Source organism: Patiria miniata, unplaced genomic scaffold, assembly GCF_015706575.1.
Source record: "Patiria miniata isolate m_02_andy unplaced genomic scaffold, ASM1570657v1 HiC_scaffold_17, whole genome shotgun sequence".
Classification (NCBI taxonomy): Eukaryota; Metazoa; Echinodermata; class Asteroidea; order Valvatida; family Asterinidae; genus Patiria; species Patiria miniata.
In genome coordinates, this window is record NW_024037055.1 from 14,510,912 (window position 1) to 14,536,932 (window position 26,021).

General features: G+C 42.0%; 1 protein-coding gene across 2 annotated transcripts in view; it reads left to right on the top strand.

Annotated features, from left to right (window-relative positions):
• Positions 1-25,640, top strand: part of LOC119723928 (guanylate cyclase soluble subunit beta-2-like) — a 64,784-nt gene extending 39,144 nt beyond the window's left edge. Inside the window, exons 5-14 of one of the 2 annotated variants that reach the window (XM_038194836.1) lie at positions 10,130-10,335; positions 11,698-11,763; positions 13,922-14,345; positions 17,179-17,499; positions 18,294-18,442; positions 19,185-19,331; positions 20,910-21,064; positions 22,382-22,617; positions 23,474-23,605; positions 25,063-25,640. In XM_038194836.1, the coding sequence (XP_038050764.1) occupies positions 10,130-10,335; positions 11,698-11,763; positions 13,922-14,345; positions 17,179-17,499; positions 18,294-18,442; positions 19,185-19,331; positions 20,910-21,064; positions 22,382-22,617; positions 23,474-23,605; positions 25,063-25,262 (2,036 nt within the window). In that variant the 3' untranslated portion in view covers positions 25,263-25,640. The remainder of the gene's footprint in view (positions 1-10,129; positions 10,336-11,697; positions 11,764-13,921; positions 14,346-17,178; positions 17,500-18,293; positions 18,443-19,184; positions 19,332-20,909; positions 21,065-22,381; positions 22,618-23,473; positions 23,606-25,062) is intronic. The other variant, XM_038194837.1, reaches the window with a different exon arrangement.
• Positions 25,641-26,021: the final 381 nt, after the last annotated feature.

Genomic DNA, 26,021 nt, shown 5'->3' on the forward strand with positions numbered 1-26,021 from the left:
TGATGCTGCTTCGCGAATGTGCTCGATAAAGGACGAACAATCAACCCACGCTTCTTCCTTCTCGTGTGTGGTTACACCCAGACGTTTGATCGATATTCCAGGGCCGCTCCGAACCACGCGCAATTTCCGTATACCCCGTCCCGGCATCAATACCGTCATTGTAATTCAAGACTGGCTGGGATTCCAATTTCCTGAAATTGTGTCCGATTTTTCCATCGTCCAGATTGATATAAGAGATCGCTGTTTAAATCACGTCCTTGTCGAATGCCCGGGCTATACGACAATGACTTGCCTATGCAACAACGTCTGAAGAAAAGAAAACCAGGCATATGAGGTTTCCCTGCTATCGGGACACTATATTACAGTGCAGATGTCAGTCAAATCAAGAATTTTCTTAGAAGAGCTTAGGTATCATTATCAGTGTTTCGAGTGATTTTAGCAGGCATATATTTTGCTGAAAGCCCTCCAAAATCATAATCGTTGACTTGCATGACTCGTGACTCAGACTCGAGTCCGACTCGAGTCCCATTTTCTGTGACTCGGACTCGGACTCGAATCACGATGACAAATGACTTGGACTCGACGCTGTGGACTCGAACTTGGCCTGAGACTCGATCAGCATGACTCGGGACTCGACGAAAATGACCACAGATCACTTATTATTTCTAAACAATGTAATTGCAAATAATATTAAAGACGATCCTCTCCTGAGCAAGCGATACAGCATGTGAGGTGCAGAAGAAAATACACAGCGTGCGATGTGTGGCTGGCTTGTTTCCGATATACAGTGTATTGATTTGGGGAATCAATGTATCGAAACAAACCCAGCGTCCGCACTTGATATTGCGTATGCAATCTCGATAGTGTTCGGAACCAGTTTATCATTTTCCGACGCAGACACTATGCATTGCCTTACTTTATTAGATATACAGGGTAGATAAAAAAAAGCAACCGAGATATTATTGCTAATTGGAACAGAAGTAGGGCACATACAACCTCGTCCCCAGGGTGTCGAGCAGTACGTGCCCACCACTACCTGCTCTCTCACCCTGGTATTGGATCATTTGCATGTGCAAGATTTTTGAACACGTATGCAAATGAGGAGCAGTCTGGTGCCTGCCTGTGCGTTACATTTGCGTTTGTTTTTGTGTGCGGTGTCTGGGGTAAAACCAGAATCAATTCGTCCAGCGCGAGCATGGCGTGAGTTACGAAAACATGATTTTATTTTAAACTGTTACGATCTTAACGAGACAACATGCAGTATCACATTTCATATTAATATTAACAAACTGGAAAGGAAATGAATATTTTCGAGAAGGCGTGGACGAATGATTGCGAAAACACGTACTTCACGTTGTGAATAACAACACCAAGTACACGATATAAATCCATTTCTAGCCAATGGCGGTATCGAATCAGTATGCAGGAAGGAAGTTTCCTATCAAGGGTTTACTATTGGAAACAACGTTGGAAATAAAGTAAGCACTGGGGACGAGGTTGGGGCACATGTGAATGAAAGGGAGGTATCCTCTGTTAGGGTTGAATCTCCTCTTTAAAATGACACCCTGATCATGTCCTTACATTCACGGTTGACTGAGCAGTGACCAATTTTATGAAATGGTCTGTTTAGAGGCTTGCGCCACTTTTTATGGTGAAATCTCTTTTTCCCCACCTGCCTTGATTGGCACCCATAGCCTTTCACTCTGTGACAAATGACAACACAAAAACCACAACTGAAAAGTGGCGCAAGCCACTGGGGGGGGGGGGGGGGGGGGGGTAGAGAAAAAGGTCATAAATGTGCGCACGACCCTATGGTTTTGGAATTTTAATTAATATTCGCTCGAAGACGTTTCGGGATATAACATTAAGGTCGTTACAAACCGAGCCATTGTGATACTAGTCTTGGTTCAAATCACATATAATTTTCTTTTTGAAATGCATGTGCTGTCAATGACGAGGGGCCTAATTCCCACATAAGACAATCACTTATTTGGTATGCGGCGCCAGTTTCATATTGACAGCTTTCGCCCGGTATTCGATGGCTTTATTCACGGCTTGCAATACGTCCCGGCAATGCTGCCGCGTCAGTTTTAAACAGACATAGTTATCCCAAATGCTTTCTGTACAAACGTAAGTACTCTGAGGATCAGTGTGCACTGGGGCGGATCCGGGGGGGGGGGGCAAGGGGGGCATGCCCCCCCCCCAAAAAAAAGAACCCGTAAGTGACGTCGCAATTAAGGCAGGCACTGCGTACACTACCATCCTTTCCTAAAAAAAAAATTGATCGAAGTGGTCAGAAATTGCATCAAATCGCACCACAGAGCATCTAGAATCTAAAATAAAAAAACTGAGTGTTTCTTATGAATGGTAATTATCTTGTCTTGATGAATTTGTCTTGTCTTGAATTTTGATTTTTTTTCCCTTCAAATTAGTGGCTGAGGTGAGGAGTTATGCCATTTTCATTAAAGTGGCTCATTTTCCAGTCTGCACACGGAATTGTGTTTACCTTTTTTTTTAAATGTGTCAATAAAGTTCAAGTGAGTCAGTCACCATGACTAGGTTTTTTGTATCACACTGCTTCACACCAGTACGCGATTTCAATCAATTTGTTGAACCATGGAACTGTGGTCAGAGTGTTTTTTTTTCCATTGTGTGTTCTTTGCCAGGTACTTTTCTTTAAAATGGTACAATGGATATGCATGAAACTTTCACCAAATGTCCAAAATACCAGCCTATAGCATATCGCATTTGCACTTGTTTTGATGATTGCTACATATTTTTTTCATATTTTCTTTAATTTGGGTCTAGGTCATTCTGACCCTGTACATCAAATGCAGTGGCGTAGCCAGGAATTTTTCAGTTGGGGGGGGGGGGGGGGCGACTGGGGGCGACAAGGTTTCATGGGGGGCTGTCGACCCCCTCCCCACGCCCCCCCCCCCCCCTTGGCTACGCCACTGATCAAATGATAGTTTTGATTGTGACGTGCTGTTGCTAAGCGTTAGTCTTTTTGTGTAAGTGTTTCATGAAATTGGTCCAAGGTCTGGGACAAAATTGAAACTGCCGTCTAGTTTTCTTAATGCCAAAACCAAAATTTTGTTGATTATACAAAATCAAATCGTTCGCTGGTATCTAATTCCTGTTCAAAAAAATCCACTTCGTGATAAATTTCCTTGATTAGGCATGCGTGTGTTCTAATTTCTTTTTTTGGGTAGTATTTTAAAGTTAGGTCTTGGCTGGTGAATGTTACAGCAGACAATGTATGTGGATGTATCCACATTTTTAACACCTGTCGATGTTCAGCTGCGTAATTAATTGAGTGCGTTGTTTTGATAACATTTAAGGTTTTTTGGCCACAGAGGCGCTGCTAATTCTCAAGACATTATTATATATTCTGTACATTTTTTTAGCAATGAGAAAACACTTGCTCGTTTGTTTTTACTTGTGCTCTTCAAATCTAACATGGTTAGATTCATTGTAAAATAATTTTGATATTCAAATTCTCTAATTGTCTCCTGTTCCATTCCATTAGAGTAATTGTCTACTTCTTTATCAATTTTAATATGTGCCTTTAATCAAGTTGCTTGTGATGTCGTTTTCTTCAAATAGCAAAACAGACTGTAACTTCATATTTTGAGTTTTAATCAAATTAATTCCCAAACAATGTGCGGAATTGTAACATAGTTTCTAGGTTGGCTTGTTTGCGAAGGAAATTATGTTTAGACTGTCGATCATTTCAGTCTGGGTTGATTCGTTTAGCCGCGCGGATTTCCCGAGCCCGCCGCCCATTAATACGGTTGTGTTTAATAAATCGTGTGGCTTATTAAGTTACCGTATTGCTTTTTTTATTGCCGCATTTGGCACGCCGTCACGAACTCGGATGCGCGTTAATGCGCTCCAGTAAATCTCCCATTGCGAGCTGACATGCAGGGCAGACTCCGTATTGAGTGGTGTAATCCAATCCGTAAAAAGCAACCGCTGTTATGTTCGGAAGCGACAACGGACAGGAACCGATTAGCCCCCAAATGGAGATCGAAAGGGAAGACAACGAGGCGCTGACAGCTTGGTGTTCTGGGATGACGCACGAGGCTTAAGAAGAGGTGCCGGATGAAAAGAACATGTTCCTAGTTGTCAATTTACCGTTGAAGGGGAAAAGACACCTGGCCCAACCAGCGTAGACTTTTGCTGTTCTATTTCAAGGTATTGAGTGAGCAGGTTCTGATGATTTGGAATACATTTAAAACTCGTTCGGTTATTTTGTTGGTGGTTGGATGTTCTAGGGTTATATCAGCGCTTGAGAGAGGTGACGGTTGATCAGTTGGAGCATTAGTCCCGTCTGATGAACGTTCGTTGAATACAAATTGATCAGTTCGTACGGACGGATCGCTGGTAATCCCCCAACGCATCTCGTCAAATCTCCACCTTGACGCTTCGTGTATGTTATGATGACATAGTGAATTTCCGATTGGAAGTCCAAGCCGGTTAGAAAGTTGAAATCACTCTTTAAAGGTGGGTTTGCTTCTTCTTCCTGTTATTGAGATTGTAGAGTGCTACCGAAATGCATTAGAAAGCTCGAACGAAAAACAAATGTAGACTCCGGCGGGAGTTGAACCTGCGAATACCGTTTCGTAATTCAGGGTCAGTAGTTCCAATCCCGCTTTAGTGATTTTTTTAAAACCTAAAATAGATTAAAAATAAACCTAGAAAGTTTTCCTTTAAGTTAACGCTAACGTTTAATAAATTACTGCGTACGTACTCTCTCGTTAACTTAATAAAGCAACACAGAAAAAACAACGAAGACACGAGTTTTTTTTTATTAGAGGGAAAGCTCTCCGATAGCACTTTTAGTTTGCAGTGCAGTAAAGTATATCAGTGACGAGCAAAATCAATATTGAAACCTTCTTTTAAATATTAAACAAAATTCACCAAGAAAGTGATTTCTTTAATCAATCTTCCTAGTATCCGTCGTGCATCAATATAACATCTTGAATATTTTACGACCTAAAGCAATACACAGTTGATACAGGTCAGTCAAATTGCGAGAGTGAGCCCATTAGTTTTAAGTGAAATATATATATACTGAGTGAATAAAATGAACATCAACGGCAACGTCGGCTTTCATTTCAAAAAGAAGGAAATCTTAACCTTGGGAGGAAAGATATATTAGTTAGGATAATGTAGCAATGGATTAAGACGAAAAAATGGTTGGAGTAATTTTACATTTAATCTGTTGCGCTTCATCCATGGTGCTTTATATTTAAAACAATAACACAAATTAATACAATTATAGTTGAGAGAAAGCAAGTGAACAAACAACCCCATCCACTCAGCCACACACCCCTGTTTACGTAACGTACCTAGTGGGGACATGCCTTTGTTTTCGTGTAGCTAAGAAAAACCTCTGAAAAATCTCATTTTACCCTTTCCGTTTAGTGTTACTCTTCATTTCGCCACAAATAAACCTAGCCCCAAAATGCCTCTTAACTGTTTTCCAGAAAGGGGGAAACACTGTGTGGACGTGGGCAAGTCCACACAACGTCGCTGCTACCTGGTTTATGTGGACCTCTTTTGTTCGGAAGTCTACGCGGTGAACGTAATGCTTGTACACACTTCTTTGTAAACACCTTCATTCGTGGACCCCCAATTGTCCCTCTTTTGTTTGTACTCGAACTTTTTAGGAAGACCTTCCATATGTGTTGTACACGATCGTCACATGTGGACCTTCGGTCAATCGTGGACCCTATTGTCCTCTATTGTTCAACGCCCACAATGTGAATGCGTAAAGTACCCACACACAATGAAAATCAACTTTTGACGTGAAAATAAAGATAGTTTTGGGTCTTTTTTTTGGGGGGGGGGGGGTAAATGCCGTTCCCCTATTGCCTCATATCGAAAAATGTTGTAATGTACTACACTGGCTTGCTTGGATGTATGTCAACGACAAAATTAAAGAACAAAAAACACCAGTTTGATCCATAATATCAATTACAACCTTAGACAAATAGAGTTTCCAATCTCTGGGCCCAGAGGGCCAACCTTGTGTAATCTTTGTACCTATTTCAATGGCTGACTGCACTGACTGATTGACTTTTATATGCATATTTATTCTGAACAAGGCTAAAAGCCACTCAAGGTATACTGGGCTACAAGAGAAATGAAAAGAAGAGTAAGTACTCAGGAAAACTAAAGGAAGGAGTTAACATTCCTCTTGAAACAGAAGAGATCATAGGTTGGAGGGAAACAAGCATCGGACATGGAATTTCAAAGAGATGCAGCACGTGGGGAAAAGCTATTGAAATATCCTTTTTTTCTTCATCTAGGTAAAGCAACTGACTGACTCACTGACTGACTGTTACGTGTTGGCCGGGTAGTGCTATTGTATAGGATTACCCGTAACTCCAATGAATGGGCTAAATCCGGCCCATTGTGTGGACCAGATGTATGAAAAGACTTGCAGTGAAAAGCCAAATTAATTTTCGAAAACAATGTTGCAACCTGACGCCACTTTTTTCTTCATATATCATCTCAATGAAGGTCAGTCATTGCAAAAATCATGATAAGGCATGAATCTGGGATTGAGAAACATATGCAATTTTGTTAAGAAATACCTAGAAAATTTTCTTGACTCTCCATAGACTTTGTACACAACCGCTGAAGTGGCGTCAGGTTGTAACATTTTTTCCCGATTTTCTGCACTTTGAGTCCAGCTTTACTAAGTGCCTACCTAGTCTTGTTATGCATCGTTTGTGTATTCGTTTCTAAAGAAACGGATCAAAATATGTACATGTATTATGAAATGCCTATTTTGTGTTGACATTTAAAAAGTAAATGCGCCTGTATTCAATTTGGACTTCCGATCCTCGGAGGAGAGCCAATTAATTTTTTTTATCGTAGAATTAGAGTGATGATGAGGTGAAATTGAGTTTTGGGATAAGGAATTATATCCGTAAGGGTGGCTAAATGAGTGCATTGCCTGGGCTTGCTGCGTCTAATCAAAATGTACATTGCAAGTGAGGGTCCGATAATCCAATAAACGGCTTGAGATGAGGCTGGGGTTACACCAGCCCCAGGCTGTAGAAATATACATATCATTAAAGATATGCGTTCGACGGTCCCAAATGAGGAAGTCATATTTGTTTCCAGCGATGTAGTCTTTTTCTGGAGTGGAGATATTCGTCTTCCAAAGTTATCAAGGACTACATCGAGATGCGATACAAATAAAATTTCCCGCTTAACCTGGAATCCGATTTATGTTGTGCCTTATTAAATTATCGGTTAGGACGATAATGTATCAAAAATTGACTGATTGTGTAGCACATTTTACAACACTATCGGTCAGTTTTTGTTACATTATTGGTTAGTGATACGGTATCGGCAATTTTCGTTACATTATAATTTGGTGATGCGTGATCCGTTGGTTATTACATTATCAGTCGCAACAGAGGAGTCTTGTATAATCTTATGGGTTTTCAACAGAACACTTTTCATACAGTGAACCAACTGAGGTCAATCGCTGGGCGATCTTCCTCTGTTTATCCAATTTCTGCATGTTTTCTTTGGTCAGTCAGTCTTGGTGCCTTCCGCTTGCCAGCAGGTGCGCAATCAGAGATCTCCAGCCTTGTCTGTTCTGCGCTGCTCTCACACATCCCTCATACGTCTTGCCGCTCCGCTCTAAGATGTCTGTTGTCCACTTGCGTCTGGGGTGTCCTCTCTTCCGCTTTCCTTCCACCTTTCCCTCTAAGAGCTGCCTCTGGTGACTATCGGCTCGGATTATGTGACCAAAATATTGTAACTTTGTTTGTTTTATGTCGTTCATTGGTGTTTTTTTCATACTTTGTTTAGAACCTCTTCATTTGTGACTCTAGCCTTGTAGGAGATTTTCATCATTTTTCGGTAGAACCACATTTGTAGCGCTTCAAGTCAGGATTCTTGATGGATAGTCTAGGTTTCTGCTGCATACATCACAGTGGAGATGATGTAGCATCTCAACATACGTCGTCTTAATGTTAACTCTCTATAGGTTTAACTTTCTTAATAGACAGGTTTAGTTTTTTTCTGGCACAGTATAATTATGAGTCAAGTGCTTTCTTTGTTCTTGGAGCACGCCCCCAACTGCAGAGCGTTCAATGTTCTTCTCATTGCAGACTGAGGTTTGCAGTTTTTGCATTGAAGGATGGAAGTTGCCAAAGTTGCAAATCAAATGGACTCTTAATGTGTAAAAAGGGAGCATTGTCCCTTACTTCCTGCATATTGTAACATAAAACCGCACTATTCAATCAACTGAAGTGAATCCATACATTGACTCTTCGCGCGCATTGTGATCAGATCGATTCTGGTTCCATAATTTTGTTTTCCTAGGCGCACTGCACTGCAGCGCTATAATGCCAATCGCACGAATATTTCAGAGATTTTTTTTTTACCTTGCTTATCTGATAACTGAGCTCGTTCTGTGAGTATGATATTTGAAGAAGAACCTCTTGAGGGAATCGATAGCAAAGTCTAGTAGCATTGAATTCGTTACTGTAATAATTCCTTCTTTTTTTACCTGCAAGCGGTCATTCACATTATCAGTACAGGGTGTCGAACTTTTCGGAGATGTAGTAGAGAGCTATATTGGACTTCTAGATTCCATGGAGACTTCAGAAAGTTTAAATTTCAATTGCTGTCAATATTAAAGCAACAGGGGAGTAAATCCCGGGGATGGGGGTATATTCCCCCCGTTTTTGACCGGGGGATGGGTCATTGGATCATCCCCCAATGTTCGTGGTGAGAAAAAAAGCTGAATTTTAGGTATGTTTCGAACTTTCCACAAAAAAAAATTCAATAGTACTGAAAAGCGGGGAAAAAGTACAAAAGCTTTAAATGCGCCGTTTTGATGTAAGGTTTAGGCGCTTAAGTATACATATATCAGGGGCGGATCCAGGATTTTTTTGCTTTTTGCAGGGGGGTGTCAGGTGTCCGATGGTTCCGACCCCCAACCCCCCTCTTGATCGGCGCCTGTATGTACATCTGTATCATAAACAGCGCCCCATAGTTGTAATGTGGTGTCAAGCAAGCAAGCTACATGAGTGATTTGAATGATTTTTGTACTGAAAGAAAGCTTATGAATAGGGCTTTCATATCCTAGATTTTGAAAGTGCTACATGCAGAACTTTACTAAAACAATGGTCCCGACATTTGGGTTTCGTTTTTTTTATTCGCCCTGTAGAGCAGTCAAAACGAAACATTGTTAATAACTTTCGGTCACTCAATCTACAAATATGTCAGAATCATGGGCGTCGCCAGGAGCGGGGGACTCCCCCCCCCCCCGGAAAAGAAAAAAAAGAAGGACAAAGAAAAGAGAGAGAAAACAAAGAGGTGCGAAGTCATATTGCTGTTAATTTCATGCACATATTAACAACATGGGCGTCTGCAAGGGTGTCAATGGGGGTGAAGTGGGCAAATGTCCCCCGGCCCCGCCCGTGAATCTTTTTTCCCCAAACGACATCCATTTCCCATCTTCTGATTGGTCCATTACATGCATATCTAATGCATTGTTCTCCACAACACAAACCCAAGATGGGCTTTACGTCTTGTGACAAATGTTCCTCACTTTAGTTATTTAAAAGGTAAAATGAGAAGAAGTCTTCGAATCACCATTATTCCTTGTTATATAACTTATTCTCTAAAGCCCTGGACATCATGAATATGCATAACGCAGAGAGAGCGCCCTCTTTTGATTTTGTTCGAGCTCGTTTGGGAAAAACATTTGCGCCCCGCCCACCCTTGAAAACAAGTTAAATGATAAACATGATAAATTGAGAATATGCTAGAGAAAGTACAAGGATTTGGGGAAATAATGTGCTTTGCCCCCCTCTGGAAAATATCCTGGCGACGCCCATGGTCAGAACGTCGCAAAAAAACTTCCCAACTTCATGGAAAGTCCCATATCTATTCCCAAAAACTGCCATTTCCTTCCCGAAATCCAACAGTTTCACGCTTTACCAAAATCGCGCGGGTGAAATTTTGACATTCAAAATAGAGATAACAGCATGAGTGCTCTAATTACCATAGAGGATTGAGTACCGGGCACGAAATCTCGGCAACATTTTGTAACTGTTTGGTGTTGTGTATTTCTTATGGTCTTTGCCAGGTATCGTTCGAGCCGTGGCCAAGGAGTTCTTCGACAGCGAGCTCAAGATGGAGGTGCTTGAGGAGACGCACGAGGAGGAGCGCAACGGCAAGAAAGAGCACGTGACCTTCGCCATCTACCAGAGACGCATCCGGAAAATCGACGAAGGGCCGCCCAAGTTCGTCGCGCAGTCGCGCAAGCACAGCGAACAGCAGCTCAACAAGGAGGTAATTGTTCGGGAGTTCAGTGAAATGTGGCATTCAGCCCAAGCTTAATTAAGAAAATAATAATAATGCAGTCTTGCGGTTGCCAAGGCTTTGCGTCGTGCATTGATAGGCATAGTTAATCCGATTACGTAACTGGACGCCACGGACAGAGCAGTGAACTGATTGCGCCCACCAGAAAACATCGCTTTTTGAACGTTCTGTTTTTGAAAGAAATATGCTCAGTTAATTTCAATGTTAAATTATAATATTAGAACAAATCATAAGCTTCATGTCAGTGAAAAAGTTGCAATTATTGATGCAGAAACGTCAATACTGGTCACTGGTAAAGCTTGCCTAAAAATCGTGGAAAAATCGTTCGAAAAGGTCCCCAAATCTATTTACTTATCTCAATGACTAGGAATCCTTACAGGTTTTATTTCACGAGTACTTTAGCACTGATATCATCTAAATATAGATCAAATTTCAGCTTCATCTGTTGGTGCAAACGCTTGTGTAAAACTTTCTACTATCACAAAGGTAAATTTCGACTCGGATTTTTGCCGAGCAAAACATCACGTGGTATTCCGGTATGTTACCTCGGCCGACTTAGCCGAAATACTTAGGCCGACATGATGCTGATAATTACCCTCGCCTTCGGCTCGGGTAACTATCAACATCCACACTCCAACCGGTCTTGAACACAGTGTTTGAAACCTCCGAAGCACACATTTATAGGCCGATTCATCCGAAATAATTTAGCCGAAATGATGCTGATAATAGTCTTCACATTCGGCTTGGGTAACTCTCAGCATCCAGACTCCAACCGGTCTTGAACACAGTTTTTAAAACCACCGAAGCACACATTTATTCCCTTAATACTGAGTACTTATAATGATGTTTTTTCCCAAAGGGACGACATTTTGTCAAACTGTTCAAAATGGTATAATTCTGCAATAAGGAGCCGGCAGACTCCACCCGATGTCCCTTTTCTTTCCTTTCTGTTCTAGCAGACGTAGTTCCTGCCATTTTTTAATTTTAATTTTTATTTTGTAGTTTACTAATTCACCGACCAATTCTAGTTTTGCGTGTTTGCACTCTGAATAATTCCCTTCCCACTTCATACTTTTCTTTCTTTTAGTACTAACATCCCCTTTGTTTTGAACTGTCATAGATGCTCTAGTTGGAGGCATTTCCTCGACGTTTATTTTACTTGGTTCTGATTTCCCCTTGGCATCTACATACTGCCCCATTCTAACCCTTGACCTATCCCTTAACTGTCAGCATTCCTTTCTCTCTCTCTTCCTTTGTTTGACCTTTCACCTACTACACCTGTCACCCACTCGCAACCATACCAAACCCCTTCATCCGACCACGGTAGAACAGTGGGTTGGCGAGCAGGCCGGCTCTCCCATTAGCGATGTTAGTCAGGAGTGGCAGCCATTTTCCTGGGTGAGTGTTCACTCGGGATGGTTTCAGCCAAAAATGGTTCTTTCACCGTTATGGTCATAGCTCACGATATTATGGGGTTTGACTTCAAAGAGGTTCATTGTAAGGCAACTGAAAAATAAACAGCGTAGTACTTATCACCAGTGCCATTGATGAGCAACTAATTACATTCATGTTCCCTTGTCCACTTCCTGTCAGCAAGGTTCAACTCAACGCTGAAGCCCGCCGCATACGAGACCTATCTGCTGAGCAAAAAGTCATTCGTGGCTGTTTGCTCAGCACGTAGCTCAGAAAATATAACCGTGTACAGTCAATTTTTGTTGCGTTTTCTGCCTCGCGAGGCCGTGAGGTAAATATCTGTCCTGTTTGATTTTTTTCGCCTCGTTTTGAAATCGGGTGACCGAACCGAAAATTGGACAAACAAGGATAATCTAGCCACAAATCAACCAGCTTGTCCTCTAAAATATAGTCGCCGACAACGTCGCTGACACTTTCGCATGGGGCCGCCATCTTGAAACCACGTGAACAGAGTTTGTGCTTCCATTGGCTAGTTAATCTGTTTGGCTCAGCACATAGCTCAGGTTGCCCGCACACGGTGAGTTGTTGGCCTCGCGAGGCGAAAAAATCAAACAGGACAGATATTTGCCTCGCGGCCTCGCGAGGCAGAAAACGCAGCAAAAATTGACCACACACGATGATATTTTCTGAGCTACGTGCTCAGCAAACCGCCACGAATGACTTTTTGCTCAGCATATAGCTCTCGTGTGCGGCGGGATTAAGCAATGCGAATTCCAGTGTTGTATGCGGGTCCATCACTAGTCCATACAGTCGTGAATTTCTATACGCCCGAGGACAATACTTTGTGTTTCCCTTTGCCCCTGTAATTATCATTCTTCACGCTCGAGGACTGAAAGGATCGTTTGTTCTTCCTTTGTGTGTCGGTCCTCTAATAAAGCCATACATGTACATTACGACATGTCAAAAGTAAATCACAAATCATATCAACACACTCAGGTCCATTCGCAAGTAACAAGGATGAACAATAACGCAGAAGTGCTTTAGTCAGTTTATATGGGTAGTTTTTGACTTGACTTGAGACTGAGGGACTTGTGATGGACTCGACTACAACACTGGCGAATGTGTAACAGAGCACGTTGAAGCTTTTACTAACACCAACATCATTGTGGGGAAAAAACAGAGTTATCTAAAATTATACTTTTTTGCTCACGTCAAAATGGTCTTCCCCGAGAATCACTCGAAAAAGTCATAAGTCGGATTTGACCCTGAATCTGGGTTCTGCAGGGTGAGTCAAAAAGAAAGTGACCAGGATTAATGATTTCCCCCCCTTAAAAAGCAATCAAATTTGATTCACTAGTGAAGTTTGTCTTAAAAGAGCATGTTCTTCATAAGAAGAACATGCTCTAGTCATCAATGACTAGGCTAGTCAAAACGTTGAGACCAAAGACAAGTTCTTTTAGAACTTAAAGCAGGACTGTTCTTATCAGAACTAAAACTACTTAGCAAAAGTTGATAATAAGCAGGACACGTTTTTTCCAGAACTAAATATCTTCCAAGCAGTAGTTATTACCACACGGTGTTGCCGCAAACCGAAACGATACCGATACTCCACCATGCAAAGCCTCTAATCATTTATCAGCATTTCTTGTTGATGGAATATATTGTGTGTACTGATCTGTATAATCACAGCGAACATTAGATGAAAATCCATTAATGCAAACCAGAGTTACAGTTACAGAGTAGAAATGGCAATGTGTTTTTCACCCGTTCCAATGTGATTTTCAGAGTTAATGAAAAGACCCGTATTGCAGAGTGCCGGTTGAGCGATTTCCAATGCAATGTAAAATTCCCATTAGAATGGTTGAAAAAAATCACATATCCTTTTACAATCTGCTCCAACTCTAGCTTACATGAATGGGTGTCCATGACATTTTCACTGATTATACAAAAGAGTATGATTAAAATGCTCCATCAAAATGTGATACTCATGTTGGGTACGTTTTGAGAAATTGAACAATATCCGCTTGCACAACTTGTTTTGGGTCACCCTGTAGAGTGTAACGAACATCCGAATGCACAAAAATACCAGATTAACGGTGATAATTTAAAACTTATTTATTAAAATTAATACAAATTGTCACAGGATGTCCAAGCGGTGTTTCGCAACATCGAGGAGCAGAAGGAAGCGGGCACCAACCACTTCTCCCCGCAGAAGATCCACCAGTCACTGATCTCCCTGGGCAACCTCTACGGCAGCTTCGTGCCGTCCTACCCGGAGAAGCTCTGGATGACCCAGCAGATCTTCTGCGAGTTCTTCCCCTACCACCTGGTCTTCGACAGCGAGCTGAATGTCATGCAGGCCGGGGTGCACATCCAGCGGATCATGCCCAAGCTCCGGCGCATGGAGAGCAACCCCGTCAGCTGGTTCTTCGACCTGATCCACCCGCAGATCGACTGGTGCATCAAGAGCATCCAGAAGTTCGAGAACATGCAGTTTGTTTTGCAGACGAGGCGGGATTCCATAACGCAGGGGTGGGGTGACGACAAGCCCATGCTGCAACTCCGAGGTAGGATATGCGGCAATGGACCTTTATCATGCTGCCACCATTTCAGTCATGTTCCCTGTATCAAATGACAGTACTGAATGATACTGTTTCTGTAAAAGGGAACCAGACTATTTTTCCTTCCAGCCTCGCTTTGGTTACGTTGATGTAATTGGAAAAAAAATCAAGATGGCCACAACATGATAATGGTCTATGAGCAAGCGCGGATGGGCTGACCTTTTGTCAACATGCGATTTAAATCGCGCATGGTCTGTTTTTCACTCGAATGCGTCTAGTCGATCGATAAGTCAAATCTAGTAAGTACGTATCAACAAAAGGCTTTCGTGTTGCTAACGAAGCAAACTGGTACGTCATGTTTATTTTTCTGTTATTTTCTCTACGTAACTTTAGTGCAATAAAAACAAATAATTATCTTGTTGCAGAGATCTATTATCATTGAAAATGACAAAACCTACAATATATTGTGAATTTAAACTGTAATAACAAAACTTGCCCCAGTTTGCCTTTCCGCCATCTTGAAACTGTGACGTAAATCGCGAATTGACTAGAGAAACAGTGCTCCGGGGCACGGTTGATCCAGTTGGACTAGCTAGTCAAACCACGCAGCGTTCGAGTGACATCTAGATCGACTATGATTAAGAATAGTCGACTCTAGTCACGCAACCGAACTTGCTCGATGCATAGACAATAGACCAATGCGTTATGCCATGATGTTATGACCAAACACGGCCACGGTAAATGTCCGACATGCGTGCACAGAAGTCCGACATGCGCGAACGTGCGTATGACGCGCGCAGCTGGAACATGCGGTGGGGCGTTGGAGAGGCGCAGGTGTTGTTGACCACGTGGGCAGTGGGCGGGGCTTATTTGATCGGTCTATTTCACGGGTGGATTCAAAGGGTGGGAGGTGGGGGGGGGGGTGGTTGGGGTGGCGAACCACCCAGACTGATTAATGTTAATCATTTACATAATTTATTACAAACAAATCCTAAATTTCCTGAAGTTCAATGAATAACGTCAAGACTCAATATTACAAATGTCGATTCATTTCTTGAGCTGAGTCCTTCAGTCTTGTTATGCATGGACTCATGGCCGTCAATTAAAGTGGGAGGATATCATATCGTTTGACTCCCCCTACCTCTTTTTTCGTCCCCGAATAAAAAATTGATTTGATTTTATAGCTCAGAATAGCTGATTCAATGACTCCAAACTCGAAAATGATGTTTAAATGATGATCTGTTGCAAAAAAATGTTGAAGTGGTCAGAAATTGCCTCAAATCGCACCACAGAGCATCAAGAATCGAAGATTTTTCGGGGCCCTTAAGCAGGCCCCGAACCCCACACCATAAGGGCTTCGCTCTCGCATTAGTTCTGATCAAGGTATATCACCCCCCTCTTTTGAGAAGCGATTGACGCCCTTGCGTTGACTGCAACACCTCATCCGACACCGACGCTTTCCTCCTCCCCTTTAGAATGTTCTTGAATTTCAACACCCAAGGAAAATCATGGATCCACCACTGCGTTTGCTGAAACCATCACAATTTTCTGCGAAATAATCACAATCTTCTGTAACATTATCACAGCCTTTTTGTGTATGTATTCGGTACTGTATTTCGTGGACATACTTAGAATGATTTTCCTTGTTCTTACTTTAGGAATTGAATAAGTGGCAACTCGATATTTGTTCCGTAGATTAAAATTTAACTCGTCCGTGTATGTAGACTAGTTGTGAAAAACAGAGCATTCGCTTGGTGCGTGTTACCTCTTATCAGGCATGTGATTCGTCGTTTTGATGAAAAACACACATGATGCACAGATGGCAACAGGGCGACACGTCTCATTATGCTGTATGTGGAATTTCCGTTTCTTGGGAAAATTACAATTGTCGGGATTTTTTTCTTCAAAGGATTAAATGTATAGGCTTACACATCCCATTTCTATAAATACACCGCTTCCTATAGCAAAACCACCACTAGAGGGCGAAGTCGAACCCTCCACCCACGCCAGCCAACCAAAATGATCTATGAGTGGATGGATTAGACTGGTTTCCAGTCCCTCCATCATCGATTCTGACTTCGACGTACCAGTACTGCCCTATATGGAATTAAATTAGCATATCGGGTTTTCCACAAGTGCAACAAGGCTTGGATGCTCTGTCGGTCTCGCGTACTAGGGGACAGGGCAGATCCGTTGGCCCATTCCAACCTTCTTGTTTGCTATATATTTTTTCAGTGAACAGAAGGCATTGGGAGTTTGTAGAGGGAATCGTGCACATCGTTTACATGTTCAGCACGCACACACACACATAAGTGTGTATTTGCCTGCAATGGGGGACCCCCTATTGTCCCTCTTTTGTTTGACCTCCTATATGTTTTGTACACATTGCCAAATTGGGGACCTTCGGGAATCGGGGACCCTATTGTCCTCTATTGTTCAACGTCCCCTGTTGAATGCAGAAACAAAGTTATAGCCCGAAATTCGAGCGTCCTCTTGTTTACTTTGACTAGCTTGCTCTTGCAATATTATTAATTGGTCTATCTATAAGGCGCAGTATACTAATCAATAACTGTGTTCACTGGCATTAATTTATTCATGAATGGGAATTTGAACGTCATATTAATAGAACGTTTGTACGCACGTGCAAATGTTGTCCAATTGAAATTTTTTTTACGGGATAGCTACCGGTCCCTATAATTTATGGGAGCGGGAACAGTCCATGGATGGTGTTAATAGCGCCCTCAATATGTGGCTATGCCATTAAGGACCATCGTGCCTAAGATGGATAGATTTCAAATCTCGTTTTAAATAGAGAGTTACTTTATACTTGACTGAGCAGGCCAGATGGTGTGGATGGATTCACTAGACGCCATGGTCTACATCTGCTCGCCTCGCGTGGCCAGCCTCAAGGAGCTGGAGGCCCGCAACCTCCATCTGTCCGACATCCCCTTCCACGACGTCACCCGCGACCTGATCCTGTTCAACCACCAGCGTCTGGCCGAGATCGAGCTGGGTAAGCAACTTGAGCAAAAGAAGGAGGAGTTGAGGACGGCCCTGCAGGCCTTGGAGAGCGAGAAGCAGAAGACGGACATGCTGCTGCACTCCATGCTGCCCCGGCAGGTGGCTGATCAGCTGCGGGACGGCAAGAGGGTAGAAGCTGGTGAGTGTCTGGGAGTCAAGTTCACGGTGTGGATATAAATTGTTTGAAACTCAAACGGGGAAGAAGGGACGGACGCAGTTAACACCGAGTTGCGTTGTTCAAAAAATCCCTGTACAGAGATGTACACTACTATGGATGCTTTGCATTCATTACCTGTGCTTATCACAAATCTCTAACTTCTTTCACTCCTCTGCATAACTGTAATGCAAAGGTACACTACTGTGAAAAATACTTATTTTTTTTCTTGTAGTGAAACCAAGGATTCCTCAAAAGTGCCGCAGGCACTGCGGCTCAAAAGCCTGAAGAAACATGTACATAGGAGTCATTTACAAGAAATTACAGTTTTAGAGGTGGGAGGAAAACCTCAGAAGAATACACTGGGGAAAATCCACGGCATCAGGTAGGGACTGAAAACCCAATCCATAAAAATGGCTTACAGTCTCTTAGTTTTGCTATTATAGCTGTGTTGCACTGGCTTACAGTCCCTCTACACTCCTAATATTCCTGGGTCAGATTTGAACGGAATCCAGGTTCTTGACCCGATGCTTTTCAGGGTAAATATGGAACTTATCAGGGTCAAAATAACACTACCCTGGACCATTCTTCCGGGGTCATTTGACCCAGTAACCTCGGCAAAAATGTGATATTTTAACCCAGACAAGTGTCGTTGGACCTTGAAAAATGTGAGGTCAAATTGAACTCATCCGGGTCAAAACTGGGCAGGGACTTTGAAGTATAAGACACGCTTGTTATCAAAGTCTGACATCTCTCTATGATCTGTCATTAATTTTCAGGCGAGTACGAACTGGTGACCATCTTATTCAGCGATATAGTCTCCTTCACGAATATATGTGCCGAGTGTAGGCCTATCGACATCGTCAACATGCTGAATGCACTGTACATACGTTTTGATAAACTGACGACAGTCCACGACGTTTATAAGGTAATAATTAGCCGAGACCTTTTACTATAGTTAATGGCGTCTCTCCCCTTAAACGTGTCAAAATGTTTTATAGATTATTCTGGGGGAAAAACGTTTGTAATGTGTTCAAAGATAAACACTTCACTCCAAAAAGTCCCGGGTCAAATTTGACCCGGAATCCGGCCGGGTCAGATTTCACCTGACATTTTTCTGGATAAAAACGACACTTTTCCGGGTCAAAATGACACTTTTCTGGGTCAAAAAATACCTAACTGAATCATTTTAGAGGTCATTTTGACCCGGTAAAGTACCAGTTTAAATCTGACCCAGGAACTTTTTATAGTGTAGGTTCTTTAGTGTTTTATGTAAACTTAAGGATGTTTGTGGTCTCCAGTTTTTAAATTCGAAACAGTAAATACATTCCTTAGTTGGAATATCATTCACATTGTTGCCTTTGTTTTCTCTGTCTAATACAAATGCTCATGGGTCTGGTTTGACCCAGAATCAGGATTCAGATTGACCTGACACTTTTCCAGGTTAAAATTAAACATCCCGGGTCAAAATGACACTTCTCTGGCTCATTTTCCGGGTCACGTTGACCCGGAAAAAATGTCATTTTGACCGTGAAAAGTTCATTTTTACCCTGAAGCATGTCAGGCCAAGTAGAACAAGGATTCCGGGTCATATCTGACCCAGACTGTTGAGAGTGTACATTAAAGAAATATTATCGGTTTACCACGTGAATTCATTTCTGACTTTGCAGGTTGAAACTATCGGCGATGCGTATATGGTGGTCGGTGGTCTACCTATACCTCTTACTACGCACGCAGAACGCGTGGCCAACATGGCGCTGGGCATGATGGTGGCATCCAGCGAAGTCATATCACCTGTGTCTCGGGAACCAATTGGGGTCAGTATTTAGACAAAGGTAACACTTACATCTAGTGTTAGAGGAGATTTTTTAAATGTACCAGAATCGCATCAAAGGCTTCGGAATACAACGGCGAAGTACATTTAAGTTTTTGACTGTTGATGACCAACACAGCCCATCCAAATCTGTGTGAGTCACTTCACGTTATGGACCGACATGTAACTCTAATAATTGGATATGATTATCACTGTCGAACGTCAGATTTTGTTGACGCGCGATTCATAAGTTGTACACGCACTTTCTTTTGTAAGATTTTGTAAGTTTTGATTTTGTAAGCTTTGATTTGGAAGTTTGCAACCTGAACCTTTTTCGAATGGAACATTGCAAATGATGGGTTATAAAACGATCACTACCCAAAAATATATGTACTGAATTGACCATTAAAACAAAACCCTTAAATTTCTAAGTCAGAAGTTGTCATTTGAAGTCCACTTATAATTGTAAATGATTATGTTATAAAACCAAAATATTTGTGGACGGAAGCGATAGGAATACGTGCACGGTGCGAAAACAAACTCAAAACGCTTTCATCAATAGGACGTCTACTGCAGCCGATTTCACGAAAAAGTGCGTAGCTCGCGCCATGCGTAGGACTTACGCTACAAAGTTGTTGCGCAGCTGCGCAATAAACTTCCGATCGATTTCACGAAACTTGGCATAGCGGCGCAACGGTTTTAATAATCTAATATCTTGGACGAGGATAATAACAACATTGACGACGGCTGTTCGTGTATAAATTTGTTCGTTCACGAAACGTTCGTTGAATCACCTCAGCCCGCCCTTTTGAAAATAATTTTGTCCGACTTTCTTCGGAATTGTGCGACAACTCTAAACATTTTGTCACGAGTAAAAGAACAATTAATGTACCTCAAACACAAAGCTGTGAGTGTCTTGTATCAACATATATAAGTTGTGCAATGACAGACTCCTTGACGATCACGAATCACGATTTACTTGTAAAATAGGTTATTTTCAGTCGCTATACGCCACAATTTACGCCACCTAAAATGATTGCGCAAGTTGTGCCATAATTTATTGCGCAAGTCGCGGACTTACGCACTATGAAACTTTCGTGAAATGTGTCATAAGTGAAATGAAGCGCAGCGTGAAATGTTGCGCAACTTACGCAATAAATTGTGGCGCCAGCGGAGTTGAAATCGGCTGCTGCAATCTTGTAGTTGCGCCATAGCCTTCTGCATCTGATCCTTGTTGCGATTCTTTGCTTTTTATGCATCCCGTACTAATGTTTTTTCCAATTAGTGTGAAATTTAAGGGGTTAGGTAGAAAGGATCGTCCCTTTGTGAATGTCAAACTCTTATGTCTTCCTTGTTACTGTGCCTTAAGGTATAACACTTTTTGGACTGAATGACGAAACCTTCTTCCAAAAAGTCATTCGTTTTGTACGAACCACGGTACCACACTTTATTCTTGAAATTGGAAACTGGTCTCACGAGGAACGATCGATTGTGCAACATGGACAGAACGTACACGCAATGCCAAGTATTTGAGTTGATAATATATTTTCCTTCTTTGATAAACACACGTTTGCACCTGCAGATACGAATTGGTATCCACTCGGGTCCGGCCGTAGCGGGGGTTGTCGGCGAGAAGATGCCCCGGTATTGCCTGTTCGGGGACACGGTCAACACGGCGTCCCGAATGGAGAGCCACGGTGTCCCGTACAAGATTCACATCAGCTCAACCACTTACAGGTAAAGTAACGGTCTTAGTTACCGTAAAGAAAAGTTGCTTTCTTTCTGTATAGTACAAATTGCCTCAATTGTTGGTTAATTCGGGTAAAATGTGTCAACGGTTAGAAAGAATTTGCCCAAGAGTGTATAGGCAGTTCGTATGTTGACCAACATTAGACAAAATACCAACTCATTTGCTTAACATTTTTCTGAATGCCAGTCTTCTGGCGTGTGTCTCGAAGGCACCACTTTTCAATGGACACCTCGCGTGCATTATCCAGTTGCGATTCACTTGTGTTTCGTTGTTACCATGCATTGCTACACAATAGACCTTATCGACCATTTTCGATTGTGTTCCCTGAATCTATTTTATAAATTGTACATTGGTGAATGGTATGTTGCCAGACTATTTTTTTAAATGTGGCTTAAAACATTAGGGCACGTTTTAAAATTATACATCAGAGCAGACTGGTATTAATTTGTAATGCACTATTATTTCATTGCTTTCATTTCTACTCGCAAGTTCCAAATACGAAGAGTTTACCTCGCTTTCAATTTAATATGGCCAACCCGTGAATAAACTCTATAGGTTTTACGCGCGAATTTCATTTTTCCCATAATGCGCTGCAAAAGTGGACTATTTATAGTAGCCTCTTGATGGCGCTCTGTATTTGCTAATCGCTCATATTGCCATAATACAAGACTGATCCTCAAATATTTAGGAACATTTGCAATGATTAAACCAGAAAATCCCAACTCAAAGTGAAGATAGGACTGGTACCAAATAGCATGTGAAATTATTCCGCCTGAAATGGTAGGCCTATCATTCGGAAGGAAACAATCATTGAAGGTGGTTTGAAAAAATGTGCCTGCGGGCACAGTTGTGCCTACGCTTTCTCCGTTTTCTCAAAGTGTGGTGTGTCTACTGAGCTGAAACTTTAACAAATTATTTATTATACTCCCTTCTTAGTATCTTGTTGCTTCCAAAGGAAGAAAATGCACCAAGAGCAAATCATTTTATGACTTGTATTATGGGTCGTGTGACTCGTGTGCCGTGGTACATGGGCTCAAATCCTGACGGGGAACACGTTGCTTGTGCGCTTGGGCAAGGCACTATAGTACAATTGCCTCTCTCCACCCAGGTGTAGTAAATGGGCTCCTGGTAGGAAGAAACTCCATCAAGGGCTTGAGCGCCGTAGTGGCAGCCGTGCTGAAGCCTGGGTATAATAGAGCGCCAGGAGTGTCACTTCGTGTCGGACATGAGCGCTACACAAGAAACCATTATTATTGTTATTATTACCTTTAATCATATTAATATCACTATGCCCACCATAACAGCTGTCTGGAGGAGCGAGCCTTCCGCTTTGAGAACCGGGGAGAGATCGTCATCAAGGGCAAAGGCCTGATGAACACCTACTTCCTGGAGGGGAACGACAGCGCCACCATAGAGGAGATCCTGGGCACGTACAGAGAGAACGAGGCTGACTCCAGTAGAGGATCGACCCCAGAGAAGACAGACAAGACGAAGACGCCCCCGGACACACCGCTCTTAACAGCCGGCAGATACATCGGAGGTATGTGCTGTTTTTTGGTTAAATGTGGCCCTTACAAGATTTGTTTAGATTCAATATGTTAAGCCTAGTTTCCATATCGACGTTAAGCATACGTAGTCTGCACAGACAGTGCGCCGAACCGTCGGCAGCCGATCGTGTGGGAGATAGTTTGCGTCTGTCTGCGTTGTCGGTGACAGTTTTGGATGGAACAGTTTCATTATGTCTGCGTTGCAGTTTGGGTCTTGTTTGTGTTGCTCTCTGCGTTTCTCATGTCGGTATGGAATCTCGGCTCAAGGGATGCACGTATTAGACGGGATTTACATTGTATACGTTTTCATGTGTTTATTTATATTGTTTCTTGTGGAAAAGCAGCATAATATATCCCACACTTTTGACAGGATAGTCGGGAAATCATGATTTTTTTTTATTCCGTTAGGCCTATGCCAATATTTCTTTATCATGAACGGAATTCGTATTTAATCTTTTGATATAAACATTGAACTTTAATCCTCAAATGATTACAAAAAAAAACAAGAAAATTGTGGATGCGTCTGGAGCGGCTGGTAGGTTATATGTTATTGTGCCGATGACGTCACATAAACAAAGGCAACTGTTTTTGTTGGGGCAGGGGGCCCCTTTAGGATTGGAAAAGCGCCAATTTGTTTTTAGTTCTATTCTCAAAGTGTCTAAGTGGTCCGTTATTTCAGTACGCCGCGTACCTACCTACACTGATTTTTGTTTATATTGGTGCTACGTTGGACACATCGGGTACAGCTCTCGTTTAACCTCTCATCTGTAACCCCATTTAGACCTGTTAGAATGACACTACCGTCAATATGTTAATTAAAGAGCATTATTTCTCTGATTATTTTATCAGTTGGCTTTGGGCCTAAAGTCAGCGACGAACTGAAAGTCGTTCCCATGTACTACCCTGATAACGACAAGAACCGCACTCCATACAGAGTGCCCAAACCCTCGTCCACTGCCAAGACTTCATCCGGGACCTCAGGTACCGTACCTTGTTTTTATTTTGACCTTTGTTATTGTCCCTGAGGAGATAGGGTGTGTGTGGCCTAGCGGTTGCAAGGGTTCGTGACTCATGATCAGAGAGTCAGAGGTTCGAATCCAGCTGCTGATCATTATGTTGTGTCCTTGGGCAAGCCACTTCATCCCCACTTGCCTCTTTCAACCCATGAGTATAAATATGTGCCGGTGTGAAATGAGAATCGGACTCCTATGAACATCGGACTTTTCCCCTTTTATGGATTAAACCCTCTCACGTGACCGGTCCCTCTCGTAATTATCTATGCATGAACATGCGCAATACCGCCAAGGAGTCCGTATTTCATAAAACCTAAATTCATGCTACACCGGCATTAGCTGGGGAGTATACCTGGGATGGACTAGCATCCCATCCAGGGGGAATGAAAACATTCTCGGTTGTTTCATGCCAGGGAAACCGGAGATAAACGTCAGCCCGATGGGCTATATTTGCTCGTGATAGACTTTACGACTGCTTCTTGAGGAGTGGTCAGATAAAAGTTGATTTTCATCCAACAACAAAATTCCATTTGTGCTTCGGCACCTTCTTTTGAACCTCGGAAACCACATCATATGTTCCACACAACGTCAGATCTTGGCGTTAGTAAGTCATCAACCTCATGGTCATAAAGTACATTTTGACCACAAAAAGAATTGAGAAACTTGAGTGGTCTGTATTGTACTTTTTTTGTGTGATACTAATTAAAGACTTGTGCGACTGCAAATGAAAGCATTGCTGTTTTGGTGATTTAAACGATTGTGGATTACTTATTTGTGTTCGGACTGCGTTTCAAAAATAACACACCCAGCCCTTGAAACAACGTATATTTTTGAAGAGCACAAAATTAACAGAAACACTGTCACAGTGTCTTGAAGGTTTGTATTTTAGTCCCGTCGTGTTTGTGTGCTTTGGATGTTCTTCTGGGAGCAAGTCGAAAACATCAAATTGTCTGTCTTCGAATTCGGGCGATACACAATGCAGTGCGCCACCAAGAGTTTGCCACGGATAGTTCATTTTTTCCAGTGCATTGAGGGAGATGATCGACGAATTCGCAGCGCAGGAGATTTGAAATTGTTGGTTTTACCGGCCAGTAGTTTCGTAAGCGTATGATGCGAGTTTATATTTGCCCTTTTCTTTTCTTTTTATCAATATTATGTTTTCTGTAAGGCGGCAGAAGGCTTTGTCCCAATCTATAACAAATTAGCTCAAGTTGTCTACTGACACTCATTCAAATGGACCATGTTCTGTCGACCTTAAACTGAAAAAATTGACGCTCCATGGCAAACTCTTGGTGGCGCACTGCATTGTGAATCGCCCGAATTGAAGATCAAGAATCCTGCCACCGTACATGTAATAAATCACACACAAGTCAGGAGGAGTTAGTCCGAAACGTGATGTACTTTTGTTTTGTTTTTATTATGAAGCTTCAAGTTCCAGTGAGCCAACGAGTGAGGAGAGACCCAAATGTCCGGTGTACAGGGAGCTGTCACAGGCTAAAGGGAGAAGCCCAGTGGACAGTGAGGGCGCTAGATCGTCACGCAGCGCAGGCGCAACGTCAAGCCCCAGGCGCATGCGCAACCGCATGTCGAATCACAGGGAGTCCAAAACGTGCATACTACTGTAGTCTTGTATTATAATTTTGTATAAAAAAAACTGTAAAAGAAATACGAAAGATCGTGCCAAAGTATATTTGTATATATTTTGCCGTTAGCCTCGAATTTTCATGAGTATTTATTGAAATAAGTAAACCAAAAAAATGTGCCTAATAAGGGAAACTGCTGAACAACTGCCCGGCTGTTATTATTTGACATTAAAATGTAAACAAAATGTAGTTGTAGACCTTATAAATTATTGTTTATGAATGTATATGGCAATAAGCAACTGTTTTTAATTTTTATATATAAAAGTTAGATACCCTCTAAATTCGGGGTAGGCCTTCACTGAGAGAATAATGGACGCTGTTATCATGATCATTATTAAAAAGAAAACCACGATAAATAAATTACGCGTTTGCCGCAAACTGTTTGTTCAAATAGCTGAGAAAATAAATCTTTTTGCATATGTATTGGAAAAAATTAACCTAAAGATTCATTAAAAAGGTATATACTCTAAAAAAATCCGGGTCTATTTGGCTCAACCCTTCTCCGTGACATAAATGACACTTTTCCGGAAAATTACCCGGAAAAGTGTCATTTTGACCCGGAAAAGCGTCATTTTTGACCCAAAAAAGTGTAATTTTTGACCAGGAAAGTTGTTGTATTTGACTCGAAAAAGTATCATCTTTTACCCGGAAAGGTATTGTATTTGACCCGGAAAGTGTCATTATTTTACCCTGAAAAATGTATTTTTTGACCCGAAAAAGTGTATTTTTTTCCCCGGAAAA